This window comes from Alligator sinensis, unplaced genomic scaffold, assembly GCF_000455745.1.
Source record: "Alligator sinensis unplaced genomic scaffold, ASM45574v1 scaffold358_1, whole genome shotgun sequence".
Lineage (NCBI taxonomy): Eukaryota > Metazoa > Chordata > Crocodylia > Alligatoridae > Alligator > Alligator sinensis.
Window position 1 is genome coordinate 2,118,264 of NW_005842121.1, and position 18,128 is coordinate 2,136,391.

The following is an 18,128-nucleotide window of genomic DNA, read 5'->3' on the forward strand; positions in this document are numbered from 1 at the left end:
TCCATTGCTACCTTAATTTTCAGCAGAATAGCTGGTCTTCCTTGCCGACGCTCAGAGTCTGCATGCAACAACTCTGAACAACTCCTTCACGAGGCAAAGTCCTTTGTTTGCAAACAACAGGGTCCAGCCCCAGTTTCATATGGCACTGCATACAGAATCCACCTACCCCACAACTGCAGACTGGTACAGCATATCTGTGAGGTTCACAAGCAAGTGAAATGAAAATCCAAGGAAAATTTATAGTGTCAAGAAGGCTGACCAAGATGGCTGGTCAGGTCTTGCCTATTCTGTTGCCCAACATCTTCATGAAAATTGGGCTAGTTTCCTAGGACCCTCCTATATAGGCCAACCCTGCAGATCAACCCTGTGGCGTAAAAATTACAACTATCTGGAGCCCTACAAGTCCACCTAGTGTTTCATATATCCCTCTTAAAGCCAATATAGAGAATTCCTTCCCACACTGGACCTGACCACCACAAAATCCTGCAAGGTAGAGACTGGGGAAAGTCTGGTACCTCACTGACTGGGAGGATGCAGGCCTGACTCTAGGTAGTTCTTGATTTCCTGGCTCGTGATTGCGCTCCCCTCTCAACCTCTTGATTCGCGACCTGGCTCACATCCGGACTCTGCTCGCCCACTCCAACTCTGGCTTCCTCTAATCCAGTAACTCACATTCCTGATCAACCCCCAGATCTGGCTGCCCATGTCCTGGTCCTGACAGTAACAGCACGATAGGTCAACACCTCACAAACATTAGACCGAACTCCTTCTTAATGCAATTAACAACATTTAAAACCAGACTCAGAAGAGTTTTGACCTTTGCAATTAGTAACATCTGACTAATGGTGAGTCACTGATGTTTCACTGACTTTTCAAAGAGTCCATTCCCTAAAGAGAGAGCATGCTACAGGGACCTTTGGCGAGGTCAGTAGCTCATCCTTAGACCACCATTAAAATGTTCTTGCATGCTGACTGCACTAAGACTTTGAACAGTTTTTACAGAATTCAAAGTAATACTTGTACAGCAGGGTTTGGGTTTTTCTGCTGCGAGCAGAAATACAAATTGTACCTGATCTCAGAATAAACAAGATAGATGCAGGGGACATGCCAGATATATGCAGTAACTGTTTCTTATGCTTAAGCCCAAATCAAAGGTGTTCTGAGGAAGAAAATCTCAGCAACAGGACTCCTAGCCGAGTCCTGTAATGGGTACAGGATTACAATAGGGGACTGTTTGGGTCCCATTACAATAGGGACCCCATTACAATAGGGGACTGTTTGGGAGAGGCACATTCCTTCGCCCAGCAAAACACACTGTGGGGAGCCATACGGTTCGGGGCAGACCCCAGGAACCACTCCTCCACAGCCCTAGTGGAACAAAGCCAACAGACCCTCTGCGACTAGAGCAACCTCCTGATGCCCTTGGAGAAGAGATGGGAAAGTATACACCAGTGAGGCTACCTTAGTATCTCTAGGTTGGAGGGAGATATCCACATGTGGGTTCAGACCCTTTTAAAGCCTGGCTGTTAACCAATCCACTCCTCTTTGTAGTCTGTCTGGTCTTAACCCTCTTCCCAGTTGTACCCCAAACTACAGAAAGGCTGCTACCCAGTCTGAGGGTGGATCATGTGATGGGCTAGATGAACTCACCATTTAGTACAGGAAGGGGATCTCACCCCCACATGTCAGGTTAAGAGGTGTGTCCCCTACAGACATTACATACATAGTATGACATCCCCACAGCTTCCCCTTGAAACTGGATGCAGTGAAAAAGAAAGGTCACTGAATTGTTTTCCCCACTGCCTTCTGTTTTAGTCTATAAAAAGGTGGAGAATCTTAAAAATTCAGTCAGCTCAACGGCTTGAATCAAGCCATTCACATATTAGCCTTGTAAGAGATCATTAAGATACAAGGTTGGTGGTCAACATAAAAATTTAGGATGCTTATTTTTCCCCCCAGCAGAACTCAAATGTAAAATAAATTAATCAGACTTGGGAGAGTGGCTACTCTACTCATAACCAAGCAATGCCTGCTGTCAGGAGCAGCACCATGTACCCTAACTCCCCCTTCGCCCTTCCCACACTTGTGTGCTTTTAGCTCACTGACTAATCTGCCAACCAAGGAGAGACAGATGAGATTCCCTTTGTTTTTAATCAAGTGAACTCTTCTCCTTTGATGGCTCTGTAGGTCACTCATCACAAGCCCTAGAAATGCATTATCTTGCCTCAGTAGAGCTAAAGGTGCTGGCCAGGGAATCAAACGAAGGCTTAGGTCTTCTGGCTTGGCACTGCTCTTGCTAGGCCCAGAAATTCAAGCTGGAATTTAAGATGCAAGCTACAAATAGTTGTGCATCCATAATGTCAGCATAAATGACCCTGGAGAAAAGACACCTTCTAATGAAGGCTCTGGTGTCATCATTCAGATCATTAAGTATCTGAATGATGCTAGCAGAGTCTCGATGTGTTGGTTTTTATTCACTCCCGAGTCATTACTGAATATATGATGAAACACTCACATAGCTGTGTTTTTGATGATCCTTCCTTGGTCCATTTTCTGCCCAATACCATGCACAACAAACACTATGTGACCAGTTTGCGGCGGCTTGTCTTCTAATGTGGCTTCTTCTACATAGCCTCTATGAAGTCTTGTCCCACTACTGGACGCTGCAGAAAAAAAAATACCCTCAATCAACTGTATTCCTTGATGCCTGACATCATCATATATTCTGCTAGACAACGCATCTACATTACATAAACACACAAACAATTTTGCAAAATATATACAATTTGAAAAATGAGCACACACGATGCCTCAGATGTTCAAAGTTGTCCGAGAGACCTTGGATGCCCAATTCTCATTAAACTTACCATCCAATGTCATTTTCAGTGCAGATTTTATCATTTAAAGGCTGTTTTGAAAAAATGAATTTTCAAACAGCTGAATGATAGACAATTCGTGTTTATAACAAATGACATGCCGCTGTACATTTCAAATATCAAACATTTAATTTTCTCAAATTTTGAAAATACTCCCACAGAGATTAGTGTATATACAAAGCTTCTTGGCAGCTGTGTTTCTAACCTATGGATACAAAAAGCATCATCAGCATGATTGATATGCAACTCCCTCGCATTCAATGAATCGAGCTGGGGGGAAATTTTTACTTTTCATTTCAGTGACAAAACCCAAGACCTTCATTTTAGGTTGATCCAAATTGATATCCCCCCCCCACATTTTTTCAGTTCAGTAGCTGAACGTCTAAATCAGCTATTCATACAGCCCTAGCCTCAACATTTGTATACTGCCTTGTAGACAGCTGTGAAATCCTCTGGCAAAATACACCTCCATCCCGACCCCAGGGGCATTTACAAATAGAAGAGAAGTGTCTTACAATAGCACCAGTTAGATCAAGTATTGTGCTGTGAATGATAGCAACCCCCACGGTCACTATGTGGGGGTTCAATGGCATTCAATGATAAAAACCAAAAAAAAAAGGTTTCTAAAACAACCAAAGTACCATAAAATAAAGCCCTTATATTTGAAAAATGTTATGATTGCAAAGTCAAGCACTTGAAAGTTAGGAAATACCAGATTAAAGGGTAGTCTGTGGAACATTTATTTTGCCCCATTTTGAATAGACTATAACTGCAGTTTTCAGTGCCTCACTCAATGTGCAGAATGACTTACGCTCACTGAATGGGCAGCTATTCAACCCCCGCCCCCTTCTCATTCAGTGTTTGGCCCTTTGTATTATTCATTGAACACAGTCCATACCCTGCTCTGAATACAGTGATTAGCTTCCTCAAGGCTTGTCTATGGTGATCTCAACATAATATTTTAATTCTTTATGAACATAAATGAACTAGCCTCACAACATCCCTGTGAGATGAGAGGGGTTATCATTTTACACTGTGAAAAGAGAGGCACTGATATTAAAGCCAACAGTCAACTCATTTGGGTGCCCCATGTCAGAAACCTCTTCCGTCTTTATTCTTTCAGAGAAATTTCCACTCCTAGGTTCCCAGCGCAGGTCCTCTCTTGATCTCTATTGTCTGTGCTCACCCGTTCTGTTTAACACCAGCTCTCTCGATCGGACTGCGCAGAAAATGAGGAACATATGGTGAAGGGAGCCTGTGTGCATTTTGATTTATGTGACCTGTCCAGCACCACATAGGAACACTAGGATTCACTTAACTTATCTGTGAAGCTATCCTGTCTTTTTGCACAACCCTGCCTCATTTTCTACACACCTTCCAACTTCTGCAACAAATGAGGCAGAGGCCCGATAGAAAATAGTCTCTCTAGCAACACAAGATCGATCCAGCCCCATGTCAAATCTATATTATGCACTGAATGAGTCAGGAATCCTGTGGAAAAAATGTGAGAGATCAAGTAGTTAAAGCATATGCACAAGAGGGACAATTTAAAGCTGCACAAGTAACTTTTATGTTGGTATTTTGTAGCTCTGGAGTGCCTGACTTCACAACCTTAACATTCTTCGAAAGCAGGGTTTTAAGCAACACAAAAGCTTCTATTTAAACTATTTAGTAAAATTAAATTGTTAGTCTATTTTGTTTTTAATTACAAATGTATGCAACAACTTAACAGCACTTCTCTGAGTCATTCACCCACAAAAGTGCAACAGCAAAAACTATCTACCAATGAACCAAAGAACTTCAAACTTGACAACCAGATGGGCTCTAGAATTTTCTTCTCATAATATCAGCATAACAGACGCTATTAAAACAACAGTCTTTACAATATTCTTTACAAATGCTCAGAAACATTACCTTTGGAAAACCCCAATTTTTGAGTAACAGTTCTTGCAATTTTAGATGTTGTTGCATCACTGTAAAGATACACTTCATCCACACTGTGCCAGTCCACATGATTGCGACTCAACTTTAAACTATGAACAGCTGTAGTAAAAAGGAACAACTTTTAATTTAAATGACTAAGTGAAAATCCAGACAGAGAGGGGAAGAGGGACACACAAAAAATACAGTGACATTCTAGTATTTAAATTTGAAGTCTGTATTGCTTTGACCTTAAAATATTTATAAATGTTAGACTTGCCCGGCTAGAGCAGTTGGGCAATTCCTTTTGGAAACATCAGAACAATTCCGCTTTACTCCCTTCCCACATGGTTCTTCCTTTTAGGAATGGAGACTCCCTGATGAAAGGTACTCTTAGCTAAAAAGGCAACTCATGGGGGACCTAGTGCTTGCAAATTATTTGACTCAGCTGGTGCAGTCAGATGTACACCTGTGCCCTTGATGTCAACTCAAGCCTGAATGAGCAGGTACACTCATGCCATCTCTGTGTCCTGTGTGTACAGCACTTAGCACACTGGAGTCCTTACCCATGACTGTAGCTCTAAGGTGCACACACCTGCATTTGGGGTTACATGTGAAGAACTAACAGCTAGAGTCCCTCCAAGTGGGCGAAACACAGCTCTAAGCTCCACGGATAAATGTTTCTGAACCAGAAATTCTTTCCCCAGGACAGAATGGTGATTTTTGAAAGAGGATCACCAGTACTTTGCATGCAGCTGGCCAACACTTCAGCTAACAGTTTCCATACACAGGTACCTGACTGCAGCCCACTTAAGGCCCCTGAACTGGCATGAGGTTTGCAGAGGTACTCATTACAACTGCTGGCTCATTACAAGTGCAAATCCCAGATAACTTACATTTAGGATTTGCACTACTGAAGCTATAGGAGAGTAGCTGCACCGATGGAATTAACTCTGATAGTGTCTATGTCTCGACAATATTGAAGCTGTACTTTAAGAAGAGGCAGTGCCAATAGCCCTGCACTAAAAACAGTATGATTTAGCAGTGTCACCAGGTCTGGATGGAGAGCCCACACTCATTCAAAGCAGAAGCTGGAGTATGGAGCATGTCAGAAGTCGTGGTTTCTGCTCCTTATTGGAAGATTCCTTTCTGCTTCCATAAATCTATTCTGTGAAAGTTTGAACATGCCTTGGACAGTTATACTACAGAGTCTAAATCTATTACATAAAACCATGGTCATTCATAACCTTTCCTGTTTCATGACTTTGTTTCACTGCCAAACTGTAGAAGGCTAGTGCTATCAGACGATAAATTTAAGTCAGCACACCAGGGAGGAACTTAGTAGAAGAGAATTTAAAAACGCACAGTAAAAAACCACTTCATGCAGAAGTGAGTGAAACTATGCAATCGTTCTGGATTGGTGGCTCCAAAGAACAAAAAAAGAATGTTTACTCTGATAAAAGAAATATGTATAAAAATAAAAGAAGAGCCGTGTAAGTTTAGGGTGATATTCGGTGAAGAACCCAAGGCATTCACTGATTTAGAAACATGGCAGTCTCATTTTACGGCTGGTTGCTATTGTTTCAGGGAATCTTAGCATGAGGTGTCAGAAAGGAAAGGGGGCTCTAGGCTCTATCGACATCATGAATCCCCTTCATATGGACTGCGACAAAGGTGGTAAGGGGATAGGAGGACTGGGGACAGAGACAAATCCCTGTACGTGTGAGAGAAATTATTTCTTCCAAATGAAACAAAAACCCAAATCACACACACGTGGGCTCTAGGCCCATGCTGTGGGATGAAGAAAGTCCCTGAGCAAACTGGAAATTCAGGGACTGACATGAAAGCATAGCCCTTGCAAAAACCACTTCAGAGGTGAAGCAAAGGCTCGAGGATAAGGGGTCAGGCAGAGGCAAGGGGTGTGTGCATGGAGTGGGGCATAGGGGGAGGATGCCTTTTGTCTTAAGGCCAGTGATGTGGGTTAATGGAAGCCTTGGTCTCTCGCCACAATAAAACCTTCCCTCCAAACTGATGGATTTCATAGGAAATCAACAAGATTACTCAGACACAATCCATTCCTACCTGGGAAGGACAGTGCATTTGATATTCACTGGTGTGTTATTCTCCAAAAACTTATAGCTGAATAGTACCTGCTTTCAAGCCCCATACCTCCCCCATAATTGCTGACATTTCTCATATCAAAAAAAAAAATCAATCCAGAGACCTGCAATTACTTAAACGATAGAGCAGATATTGCTATCAGCTCCTGCATGAAGAGAACTGTTACTGAGGACAGAGTTAGCAACCAAAGCAGTCGTGCCTGCTGTTATAAATCCTCTGGCAAACTTTTTAATTCTACGCATGGACCTGAAATGCATTTAACTTCTAAACATTTCATTGTGGAACACCCAGATGATAGTCAGGTAGGCTCACTACCATCAGTGAGGGAAAGGAAACGCAGATGCATTTTGAAATCTAAAACAAAATTCTGCTCTTCAACACAGGAAGAAAACGTGAGACTTTTCTTTTGCTTATACGTAAATATATTTATGCTTTTGTCACCTACAGGAGAAGACAGGAAAACTCGGGTTAAATTTAGAGCAAACTGAACTGCTAGTGTGGAATTTCAAAGCACTTGCTGTAGACCTAACTCTGCTCCTGTTGAAGTTAACAGTTTATTATTACGGGTTTCAAAAGGGAGCAGTTTTTAGAAACCAGCCAAGTGCCTTTGAAAACCCGCTTCCTCCCTCCAAACATTAACAGTTCTGCTAAGATTTTGTCTTGCTTCTGAAGCGCATCAATTTATATCATGCAAATTCAATTATTTAAAAAACAAAAGGTTCTTTTACTGTGGCATAATCTCCCTGATCCTGTATTCCACACAACTTCCCCCATCTCTTTCAAATGCCTAATGCCTTGCTTTGTTCCAGAGCTGACTCTCCTTCTAAAATACCAAGATAATACATAAAAAGGGAAAAATACATATAATGCAATTAAATTTAAAAATCTAAATGGGAACAATTTATAAAAACAATTTAAAGCATCATTTTAAATACTTTAAACACAATGCATGTGTTATACGAGTGACCACCCAACAATATATCATGTAAGCCTCTTTCCCTCAGCTGACATAATTTACCATAGTTTGCATCTACTTGTGATCAAAAGCTCTGGTGCTCTGGCCCCATTTGATTTGATAGACACCACATGCAACAATGCTGCTGTAAAAATAAGTGTTTACATCTTTCATGATTGTCACAAACTTTATACCAAAGTATTACTGTTATAAAATATTATTAGCTTCTACTTTTCTAAGAGATACTACGGTGCTACTTTTCCTTTAAGAATTAAAATGCTTTTTCTACTCTTTTGAAAGAAAATGGCATAACTACTGTGCAAGAAGTGGAAGCGCATGGATCTAATGCATCCTTCTGACAGGCAAACTACAGTTTAAAGCTTCCTAGGCCAGGCAGAAAACAAGAAAAAAAAAATTCTACAATTACTGTACCTTGGGAACGCTTTCGTTTAAGACATGCAGCCTCTGTATTCTCCTTATATCCTCTCCATTTGAACAGAGAAGGGAGGGAGAAGGGAGGGAGGTAGTAGATAACTAAAAGCAAAAACACTGAGCTTCAAAGTAAAATTTTTAAAAGGGTATCATTTCTTTTTTCATTAGGATTACCGTTTCTAAAATGAAGTGGCACACGTCAATTTTTATTAATGCTTAAAAAAAGGGGTTTGTAGCAAAAATGTCAATTGATGCGAGTCAAATTTTCTTTACTTTTCATAAAATATTTATCTTTTCATGAACATGGCACTTCCAAAAAACATTAGAAGACTACAAGCACACCACAAAGCAATCCAGTCTCTCTTGCCCTTTCCATTTGTGCAATTGTAAAGAATGCAAGAACCTTTTATTTTTATTTTTTACATTTTGCAACTTCACGGACAGCTAGTGGATTCCTTCTCCCCAAAATATGGGGACACCGAGTTAGAACAGCCGACATATCTTGTTGCCCCATTTTGTAGGTCTGTAGGCAGCTGCCTTCCACAAAGTGAGGCAGACTAATGCACACTCTGATTAGGATATCCCTTCCATTCCTGAAAAGCACAAGAACATCCCCTTGATGGTAAAGCAAGTCCGTTATTTCTGTTACATTTTCAATAGTCTCATTTTATTCCTTAGAGGATATAAAATAAGAATATGGAAACAAATTTCCTTTGAACTATTGAGCAATATTTGATGGACTTACCTTACCATCTAGGGGAAGCATCAATGCTAGTCAGCTATGGAAGGGGACACCACAAGGTAAGGGAAAGCTGCAGTATCTGGAAGAAGCTGCTCTCAGACACCTACGAAATAGGAGAACAACAGGTACTATTAAACCCAGTTTTGATAAACTGCCTGTTGTATTTTTTATGGTCCTGGAGGCTAGCTTAAAAGTGAGGTTTTACCCCAAAAAGTGACCCCGTAAAAATGGCATTTTCTTATTCAATAAAACTGCTCTTTGCTATTCAGTCTCATCCAATGTCTTTAGTAAAAAGGGAAAGTTTTTACTTTTTACAAAACTTTTTAGTGTCTGACAGCCAACATAGCTAAAATGTGTGATCAAATTCTGTGAGGAAGTGAGACGGATTCTCTATCTTTTCTTGATTCAGAAACCAGATCTTTTAAGTTCAAATTACATTAACAGTTAACACTTCTACAAGACCATTGAAGGAGGTCTGTCTTATTTCATCTTTCATACACCTCGCGTCGATTAGTAACACTCCATACACAGGAATCCTGGTGCACTGTACTGGCAAGGTGCTCCTACTGTGGATGCAACCATACCAAAAACCTGAACTTTGTACCTGTGTAGTAAAACCATTCCTCATGAGCAAAACCAGCTATCTTGGTAAAAGTGGTGTTTTGCCAGTATAATCATGTCTACACCAGGGGCATTTATCATCACCCGGCTGTGCTGGTCAGGCACCACACCCCCCTAGGTCCTGAACTAACACAACTGTGCTAACAGAAATCAGCAGCCTAGATCTCACTTGCATTAGAGTTACAGTTGTAGAAAAATCCAGTGTATGAAAGAGGAAAAATAAGCCCTTTGAGGCTGCACTTGTGTACTGAGTGGATAAACTGGTCTGTACAGTATGTTACTACCTAATGATTATACAGCTCTAAAGAAGGACATCTCTTTACTTTCCAAGGTTGAATTTGCTAGGCTGGCAGATACATGCCAAAAGACTCAACCTTTATAAATGTATTTATGAACTGAGAAAATTTTATCTGAAATCACTATGGCAAAACGAACCAAGTATCCCCCCCAATGCAATTTTTACAGAGTCAGTTTTTTGGAGTACAGCCACATTTAAAGTTGCAAAAACAATACCAAAAAACACATTAAAGAAGGTTCCTTACATGCAACTTGTTCAATTTCCAAAACAATGTTTTCCAAAATTCATTTTAAGTGGTAGTCTCATAGAGTTATTTCTCCATTTCTGATCAAGCACAATGGAATTAATTTGTATTCTTTGCTTGTTTCCAAGTAAATTTAACTACCAGCCTCACTCCCTTCTAATTAAATATGAATATACATGGAAAAAAAAATCACAGATCAAAGGTCACAGACACTGACATAAACGTGATTAACATGCAACAGTTGACTGCAATGCTTTCAGAACAGTGGTGCCCAATCATATGGCCCTATATTTGGATTACAAATGTAAAATGCTTTCCCCATGGTTTTGAATGGAGGTGTCTGAATTGGCCCGGTTGCTCCATGGAGCAGACTGGGAACACAGACTCTTCAAATGCCTCCCTCCCACTCCAGCTGCTGCCACCCCAAGAGCACCTAGAAAGCACAGAGCTATGGGCCATTCCCCCAAAGCCTTCTCAATTCCTGTTCCAGGTACCAAGCATTGTGAGAAACCTGCTCAGTGGATATTAAGGGTTTCTGCATCCCTGTGACTTTTGGAAGGTTTTAGATCTCTTTGTGCTCTCCAGGGCACAGAAACCACTCCAGGGTACTGTGACCATTTGCTTTTGAAAAGATCAAGTCAGGCCCTCAGTTTGGACATCACTGCTCTAAAAACAAAAAGAGAGAGACCTTCTTTATCCTGTTAAAACAAACACTTGAAGTTAGTAGTGCATTTAGCTTAAAGACATTTTAAATACCTGCTAGGACCACAGCTCTCCTACAAGACCTGCAGACAGCGCATCTAAGCCACAAAAGAACGAAGCTCCCAGGGCGGTTTTAGATAAACTATTGTTAAACCCCCCCCCCCCCAAACTCTTAGCTCATATCATGCCTAGTAAGAAAAAGAAGATAATTTCTGAATGCAGTTTTAAAATGTATTTTAATATTGTACATCTACCTGAGTACAGTCAATGATGTAAGAACTTAGTTACTGTGCTGACTTCAAAACCATATTCAGCTAAAATACTGCTGCACAGGACACAAATGTGCCATTTCAGCCTCCCTCAACAATTTCTCCGTGTAATAATGACTCTTTATACTGGGATGCTATAAATATAGTTACTGGGTATATACAGTACAAGAAAAGCCAGTATTTTCAGGGAAAAAAAGAGTTACAAAGACACTGTAGACCTGAATAAAGAAATAACAAAAGGCATTTTTCATATTGTTTGTATTCACCAATTACATATATGTGGATACTTGAAACTAAACCCCTTCCTTGTTTCAAAGCAACTTCGTCTTCCATCCTATATTCAAGCTAGTCAAAGTGTTGAATTAATGGACGCTAAGTTAGAAAGTGATTCATCTTTTAGAAAAAAAAATATGAACAAATCTGATATGGAGGGAAGAGCACAATGATATGAATTCTACTGCAAATACTGAAACAGTGGATTTGGGGACCAACAAGCAAGTCTAACTGTGTTAATATACATGCCATGAAGTGTCTGTTTTTATTTATAACAGAAGTGAAGCATATTGTTTGGGGTCTTCAGCAGTCATCTGGAGGTCAGTCACTTAAAAAAAGGCAAAGTAGCCAAAATGTCAAGCACCACTTTTAATATACCAAGTCTAAACATGTGCTTCAATTGTAGCCTAATGTTAAAATCTAATATAAAAATAGCTCCTGGCAGCAAATTTTTCCCTAAATCTGCTAATTTATTTTCATGACTTGCATTAACTAACAGCTAGACCGTGGGAGTGCTTTTCTACAATGAGGCAGTCAGATGAATGCAGTCAAACATCCTACCCTCCCTTCTGAAGTGTGATTATTAAGCGGTTGTATCTATTGGAGCATTAGACAGGCTCGTAGGCTGGATCAAGCAAAGCAATTCTAACTCGTCCAAGACGTGCTACCAGTCCATTTAAAAAGGCCCTACATCAATCACAGACATTTCCTTGCTGAAGGACTAGAATCCAAGTGCAGAAATAGGGTAAAGGAATTGGACTCAGGTTCCTCTCTCCTAGGCAGCAGGATGCTTTGCAGACTAAGGAAGACACTGATTAGGAAAGTGGCATTTATGCTATGGCTCTGGGGAGGACAGCCTTTCAAAACTGATGTCTGTGGAGTCCACTGTAACAATTTTCTGCTTTTCCAAAAATGCAGCAAAAATTAACTCAGCAGCATCTTCCATTGGCACTTTTTGGAGCTAGCATCTATTGATATGCATGCTTTTCCATTTAGAAAGGGGGAGCGGCATCACCTGGCCAATACCCCAGCATTACTAATTTACAGGACGCACCACCCTGTAGAGTTACAGAAGAGGAGAACACTGGCTCCCTGTTAGTTCATTTTCCACACAATTTGGTGGAGACTGACACAAAAGCCTAAGAAATGGTAAACAGATGCATCTCGGTCACTAAAATAAAGGATACAACAGGACGCCCTGAAGTTTTAGACTGAATTAGAAGGGGGAAAAAAAGGCCTGCTCCTGAAATGGAAGTAGAAACAGAGAATGAAGCCACATCCTGTCTATAGGAAGCGAGGTGGATGTCTGCCATCAAATTCTTCAGGCAGCTGTTGCCATCCAAAACAGCCTTGGGATCAGACCCAGCTGTATTATTCAGATGGCTGGTATCTGGTGCATGAGCGAAGTGCTTCTTTCACAACCCAGTGCAGCAGGGTTGGGGCAGCTCCACGGACAGACTGGGCCAGGCAGGGACTGGGTTTTTATGCTAATATTCCATGCAGTATTTTAAGGAAGTAAGGACATCTTATTGGTAAGACTTCCCTACGGTAATCTGCCATTAAAACTTTACTGTGAAGTTGGCACAAGATGTCTAGTTCCACGTAGTCTCGGCATTAGCCAAGTTCTACAGTATTCTCAATAGCAGTACTGCTGAGAGAGATAATTAGACGCCTATTCTACTCTCAGTTAGTGCTAATGACAGCTACATATGAGCCTTGAAAGAATAAAGACCACTTAGTGTAGTAGGCAATCACAGAAAATTGTAGCAGACATACACAAAACATTTAAAGAATTTATGCACAATGTACCTCTTTCTATTTAACTACTTTTAGATCAAACAAAACGAGTTAACAGTTTCCAAACCTTTTTTTCCCCTAGTGCTGTTTCTGGACACAGTAATTATGGATGCACCTGATTGGTCACATACTAAGTGGCATGTTTCAATAACAGAACTACTTTCTAATGCTTACTGTTCATTATAATGATGTCAGATCTCCCTTTTGGGCAGTGCTGTTAACCTGCCTTAAAAATCAGCATTCTCTATATTAAAGTTATATTATATAAAGAAAAAAGTGACAAGGAAAATAGAGTATGGTTTATTGTACTTGTGACGATAAATTTTAATATAAGGATAACGGTGCTTTGATTTCAGCCTCCTTTATACATCCAAACTGCCTCATTGTCTTCCCCTGTTCCCTTTGCCCTCCCTTCTCCTACCCCCAACAATGAAGCCATCCTTCTGTCCAAGGGGTTGACTCTTTTTGAAAAGAATTTGAACTCCATTCGTCAGGTGGGCTGGAGATCTGAACACAATACACTCCCTTCTTTCCAAGCACTCCTACCCCCTAGACAGTCCAAGCAGCAATTGCATAAGGCTATTGCTACATGAAAAGTACTTTATCTACAGAGAACAACCTGTGTGCACTAGCGAAGCATAGTGGCAAGGCCATGCTTTGTACCACTATAGTAAAATCAATCCCTAAAACTGAAATACGCTATTCCAGCAAAAGGGCAGCTCTGCCACCATAAGTGAACCTATGTGTTAGAAGGGGTCTGTTCACACAGCTACGTCAGCCAGTTATTCTCTCTTCACACCCCTGACCACAACTGTGCCAGCAGGGCACCGTAGAGTAGGCCCAGCCCCAGGAGGTTTTTCAAGGGGCACAGAGGAAAGTCAGCCATCCAATCTGCATTCAGTGGAGTCAGGCACTAAACCCTTCCTTGCACCTTTGAAAATCCTTTTCAAGTCAGCAAATGGCACAATTTAGTCTTCCTTATAGCAGTACAAGATCTACCAACAAGACAATTCAGGATATTATGTTCACCATTGCATTTTCCTCAAAAAATAATCTATTCTACTATTTCTCTATGAGCACCTATACACATGACAGTTCTGTGCTCTGACATGTGCTAATTGGCACGCATCAGAGCAGACTCGATTAACTGAGTCTACTGGAGCATGTTAATTAGTGTGCTCCAGCAGCCCCGTGTCATGCGTATTCAGTATCCTCTCATTTCAAAATGGTGGCAGGGGTGCTTTAACTAAAGTTCGTCAAATGAGCTTTAGTTAAAGCACTCCCACTGCCATTTGGAAGCACGGGACGCTGAATACATGTGATACTGCGGGTGCTTTAAATCAGAGCAGTTCTCAGAGCCGCTCTAATTAAAGCACCCCCCCCACAGCATGTGTATAGACGCTCTACTTTATCAGATTCAACCACTGACTGCCTCTTCCTATTGTATCCTACTTCCATTTATTAACAAGTCCCAACCTGCAGTGTTTAGCTTATGATGAAGGCAGCTACCATGCCCAGGGCCACTCCCACTTTTTTAGGCACCCCCACTTTCCATAACCTTTAGAATATATATTCCACTTATTTTAAAAGCCTTCTAAGATGCATTTATTTTCACAAAAACACTGCTCAAAGGCTGGCTAATTTGTATTTTGAGGACTTGGCAACTATAGTGTTTGGGGAACCTATAAAATGGTACACAAGGATAAGTGAAACTGGAGAGTTAAAAATATTGAGCTTTTGTTGTGCTGTGCTTACCCAGAACAATTCACTCTACTGCCTGTCATAAATAATTCAATCGTAATTTCAGAAGGGTATTCTTAAAAACATGAAACAAGTTTGACTCAAGACCCCATGAACCCCAGTTCAATGGTCTCAGTCTGGCCGTTCAGATATGGAGATTTTCATAACAGAAACAATAGAGTTTGGTAGAACTAAGCCACTAAACTCCCAGACTGAGCCAGAATGGAAAATGAAATATGTGACGTGAAAATGATGTACCCAGCAAGGCATAATTAAAGTCAATTAGAGGGAGTTTATACTGAGATCATCAACACTTTTCTTAGCCCATGAAAAGAAAATTGCAGTTTCACTTAAAGCTTTTAATACAATAATAAAAAGTCACAAATTAGCATCTGAGACAAAATGGGGACAAGACCAGAAACACACCTGTAAGTTCAGCTTTAATCGAGTGATGCTAACAAGTACTGTGATTCGGTAAATCCTAAAAACTAACTAACTATCTGGATAGCCTGAAATTTGTGAATGCAGATAGGAGCAAATAATGCCTATGCATGCAGAATTAAAAAGAGAATGGAAGAATACACCAAACATTCATCTTACTTAACATAAAACACCTTCCACTGATATAAACAATGGTCCAGGCAATCTTACCCTCTTTCCCATCTACAGGTTTAGATATTTCCATATCAAAGTTCTCTTGCACTTGTTGGCCTTTGAAACAGGTGAGATGTTCCTGTTCTATTAGATTACTTTCTTCCTCTTCTAGAGGCTGCCAGGTCCCGTCAATAAACCACTGTCCACGCATTACAGGGATTTTTTCCGTTTCTAAAAAACATTAAATGAGAGAGATCGAATTCAGCACAGCAAGAACTGATAGCGAGTAAAATAAAATATATATATATATTTTAGGATAAAATAGGAGTTTTAGGAAAAGTTAGAATACGACTTCTGGAATCTTAATTAAAGTAACCGCAGCTCTTTAGTTAGGCTATAATGGAGTGGGCAAACTCCAGCCCGTGCGCTGGATCTGGCCCACAGGGGGACTTCGTCTGGCCCATGGCAGGTCCTGCCTGGCCCATGGCAGGTCCTGCCTGGCCCAGCTGCCACGCGGCCCGTGGTGCATCCTGCTGCCCCAGTGCGGCAGGGTTGGGGCAGCTCCACGGACAGACTCCATTTCCTGGCAGCCCTGGTGGCTCCTTCCAGCTACTGCTGCTACCAGCCCTGGCCCCATGGAGACCAGCTGGGACCCCTGTGGGCAGGGCCCAAGCCCCAGCCTGCCCTGCTCAGGGGCTGGGGTCCCTGCAGTGCCTGCTCTGGACACGCCTGCCCAGCCAGGATGAACAGCGGCAGCGGGGGAGAAGCTGCTGCTGGGTGTGGGGAAAAGGCAGGATCTGGCAATGGACATGGCCTCTCCCTCGCTGCTGCCAGGCCCTTCTGGCTGCCACTGCCCAGAGCCTGCGCCAGGGCTGCCCTGTGGGAGGTTTGGTGAGCTGTTGCAGAAGGGATGGAGGTGCTGACCTGGCCTGCAACAACTCCCCAAAACTTCCTGTGTGACCTGCAGGCCCAAAATATTGCCCATCCCTGGTCTATAAGGTGCAAATCTACCCCGTCTTCTGTCTTTACTAAACAACCACCTTTCCCTTAGCACACAAGATACTAAAAAACCCAACCAAACAACAACGATTCATTTTATCTTGCTGGGATCCTATGACCCCAGCTGGCTTCCTGCCCCTGGGGCAGGGGGCTGGACTCGAAGATCTTCCAGCCCGAGGTCCTTTCCAGCCCTAACGTCTATGAAATTTACACAGCAATTGTCAGGAAGGAAGCGATTTTGGAGGTTTCCTAAATACTGAAGTCAGGAACTTTTTTTTTTGGTAATATAAGATTGGGCTCTCACTAATGGTCATCAACAGTCTGTTTCATTCCAACCTCTAAAGCAGTATAAAAGTATTTTTAATATTCAAAATGAATATCTGCATGCAAAATGTTAGAGGTCTCCACCAAAGGTTGGGAATGAAACATATCCTTGTGCCCTGCATCCAGGGGTGGTTGTTGCTCAAAATAAGGAGGCCTGCAGGAAGCAGGCCTCAACCCTTCTCCACCAGCAAGTTGGTAATATTGCCATGGCAAAAATTGGGACGGTGGCTGAAACATCACTGGGAATCGATTTGGTCTGGGTCAAGGGAGACGGGTGGATGGTAAAACGCTCATCCTCTTCCCTTTATAGAATAAAATACTGGGACACTTCACAGGAAAGGGCAGGCTAGGCAGAGCCCAGCATTTATCCCTTTGTGGTTACTTTACTGTTCTCTCCAAATCCCCGACCCTCCATCTTAGTGCAGGCTTTTATCATCCCCACTATGGTCTCTCTCGTACATTCACACTGCTCCCAGCTCAGAAAAGACAACGCTATCCACCAGACAGAATTCTTCCCCTTTCCCCAGTCATCCCACAGGACCAGGCTGACACCAACCTCCCTCAGCTCCCTCCTAATTATAGCAGGATCTGGAAAAGCAAGAGCAGAAGTTGCTAAGAACATATTTTGCTTCCGGAGGGCTGAAGGACTGTCAGAGAAACCTGTGATTCCTTGATGCATGCAGGCCTCCTCCCGCTGCTTTCAATTGTATAATGCAAGGCTAGAAGTCCCAAATGGCAACCATGTGTCCTACAGCCTCATTGGGAGTCTCCCAGAGAAACCAGGCAGGCTATCGATTTCCTACCTGCAGTCTCCAGCAAAGGGAGCTAGGAAAACAAGCGACAGCATTGCATTGTGTAGCTACAGCTGAACAAATCTGGACATTCAATGTGGTCAGAGCCTAAGAACATCAAAGCACAAGGAGGGTTCTTCAAAAAAAGAGATGTGGGTAAGTCTACATTGCACACGACAGTACATTATAGACCAGTGGCACTCAGCCTCCGGCCCACAGGACGGATCCAGCCTGTGGAGCCATGTCATCCACCCCGGGGGTCTCCCTGCAGATCCAGAAATTTGGCAAAGCATTAATTTCTGCTTCCCTGCTGACAAACTTCTGGACCTGTGGGGAGCCCCGTGGGCTGGATGGTGTGGCTCTGCACGGTAGATCATGCCAGCACAGGGAGTAGCCCTGCGGCCATATCTGATGTGCAGGGTTGGGCTGG

General features: G+C 42.1%; 1 protein-coding gene across 1 annotated transcript in view; it reads right to left on the minus strand.

The window, feature by feature from the left end:
• DDHD1 (DDHD domain containing 1) overlaps positions 1–17,322 on the minus strand; it is an 87,616-nt gene extending 70,294 nt beyond the window's left edge. The window contains exons 1-4 of the mRNA XM_014520484.2: positions 17,295–17,322; positions 15,642–15,815; positions 4,791–4,919; positions 2,516–2,663 (exon numbers count right to left, since the gene is read on the minus strand). Coding sequence (XP_014375970.1) covers positions 2,516–2,663; positions 4,791–4,919; positions 15,642–15,815; positions 17,295–17,322 — 479 coding nt within the window. The remainder of the gene's footprint in view (positions 1–2,515; positions 2,664–4,790; positions 4,920–15,641; positions 15,816–17,294) is intronic.
• Between the last annotated feature and the right edge of the window lie 806 nt (positions 17,323–18,128).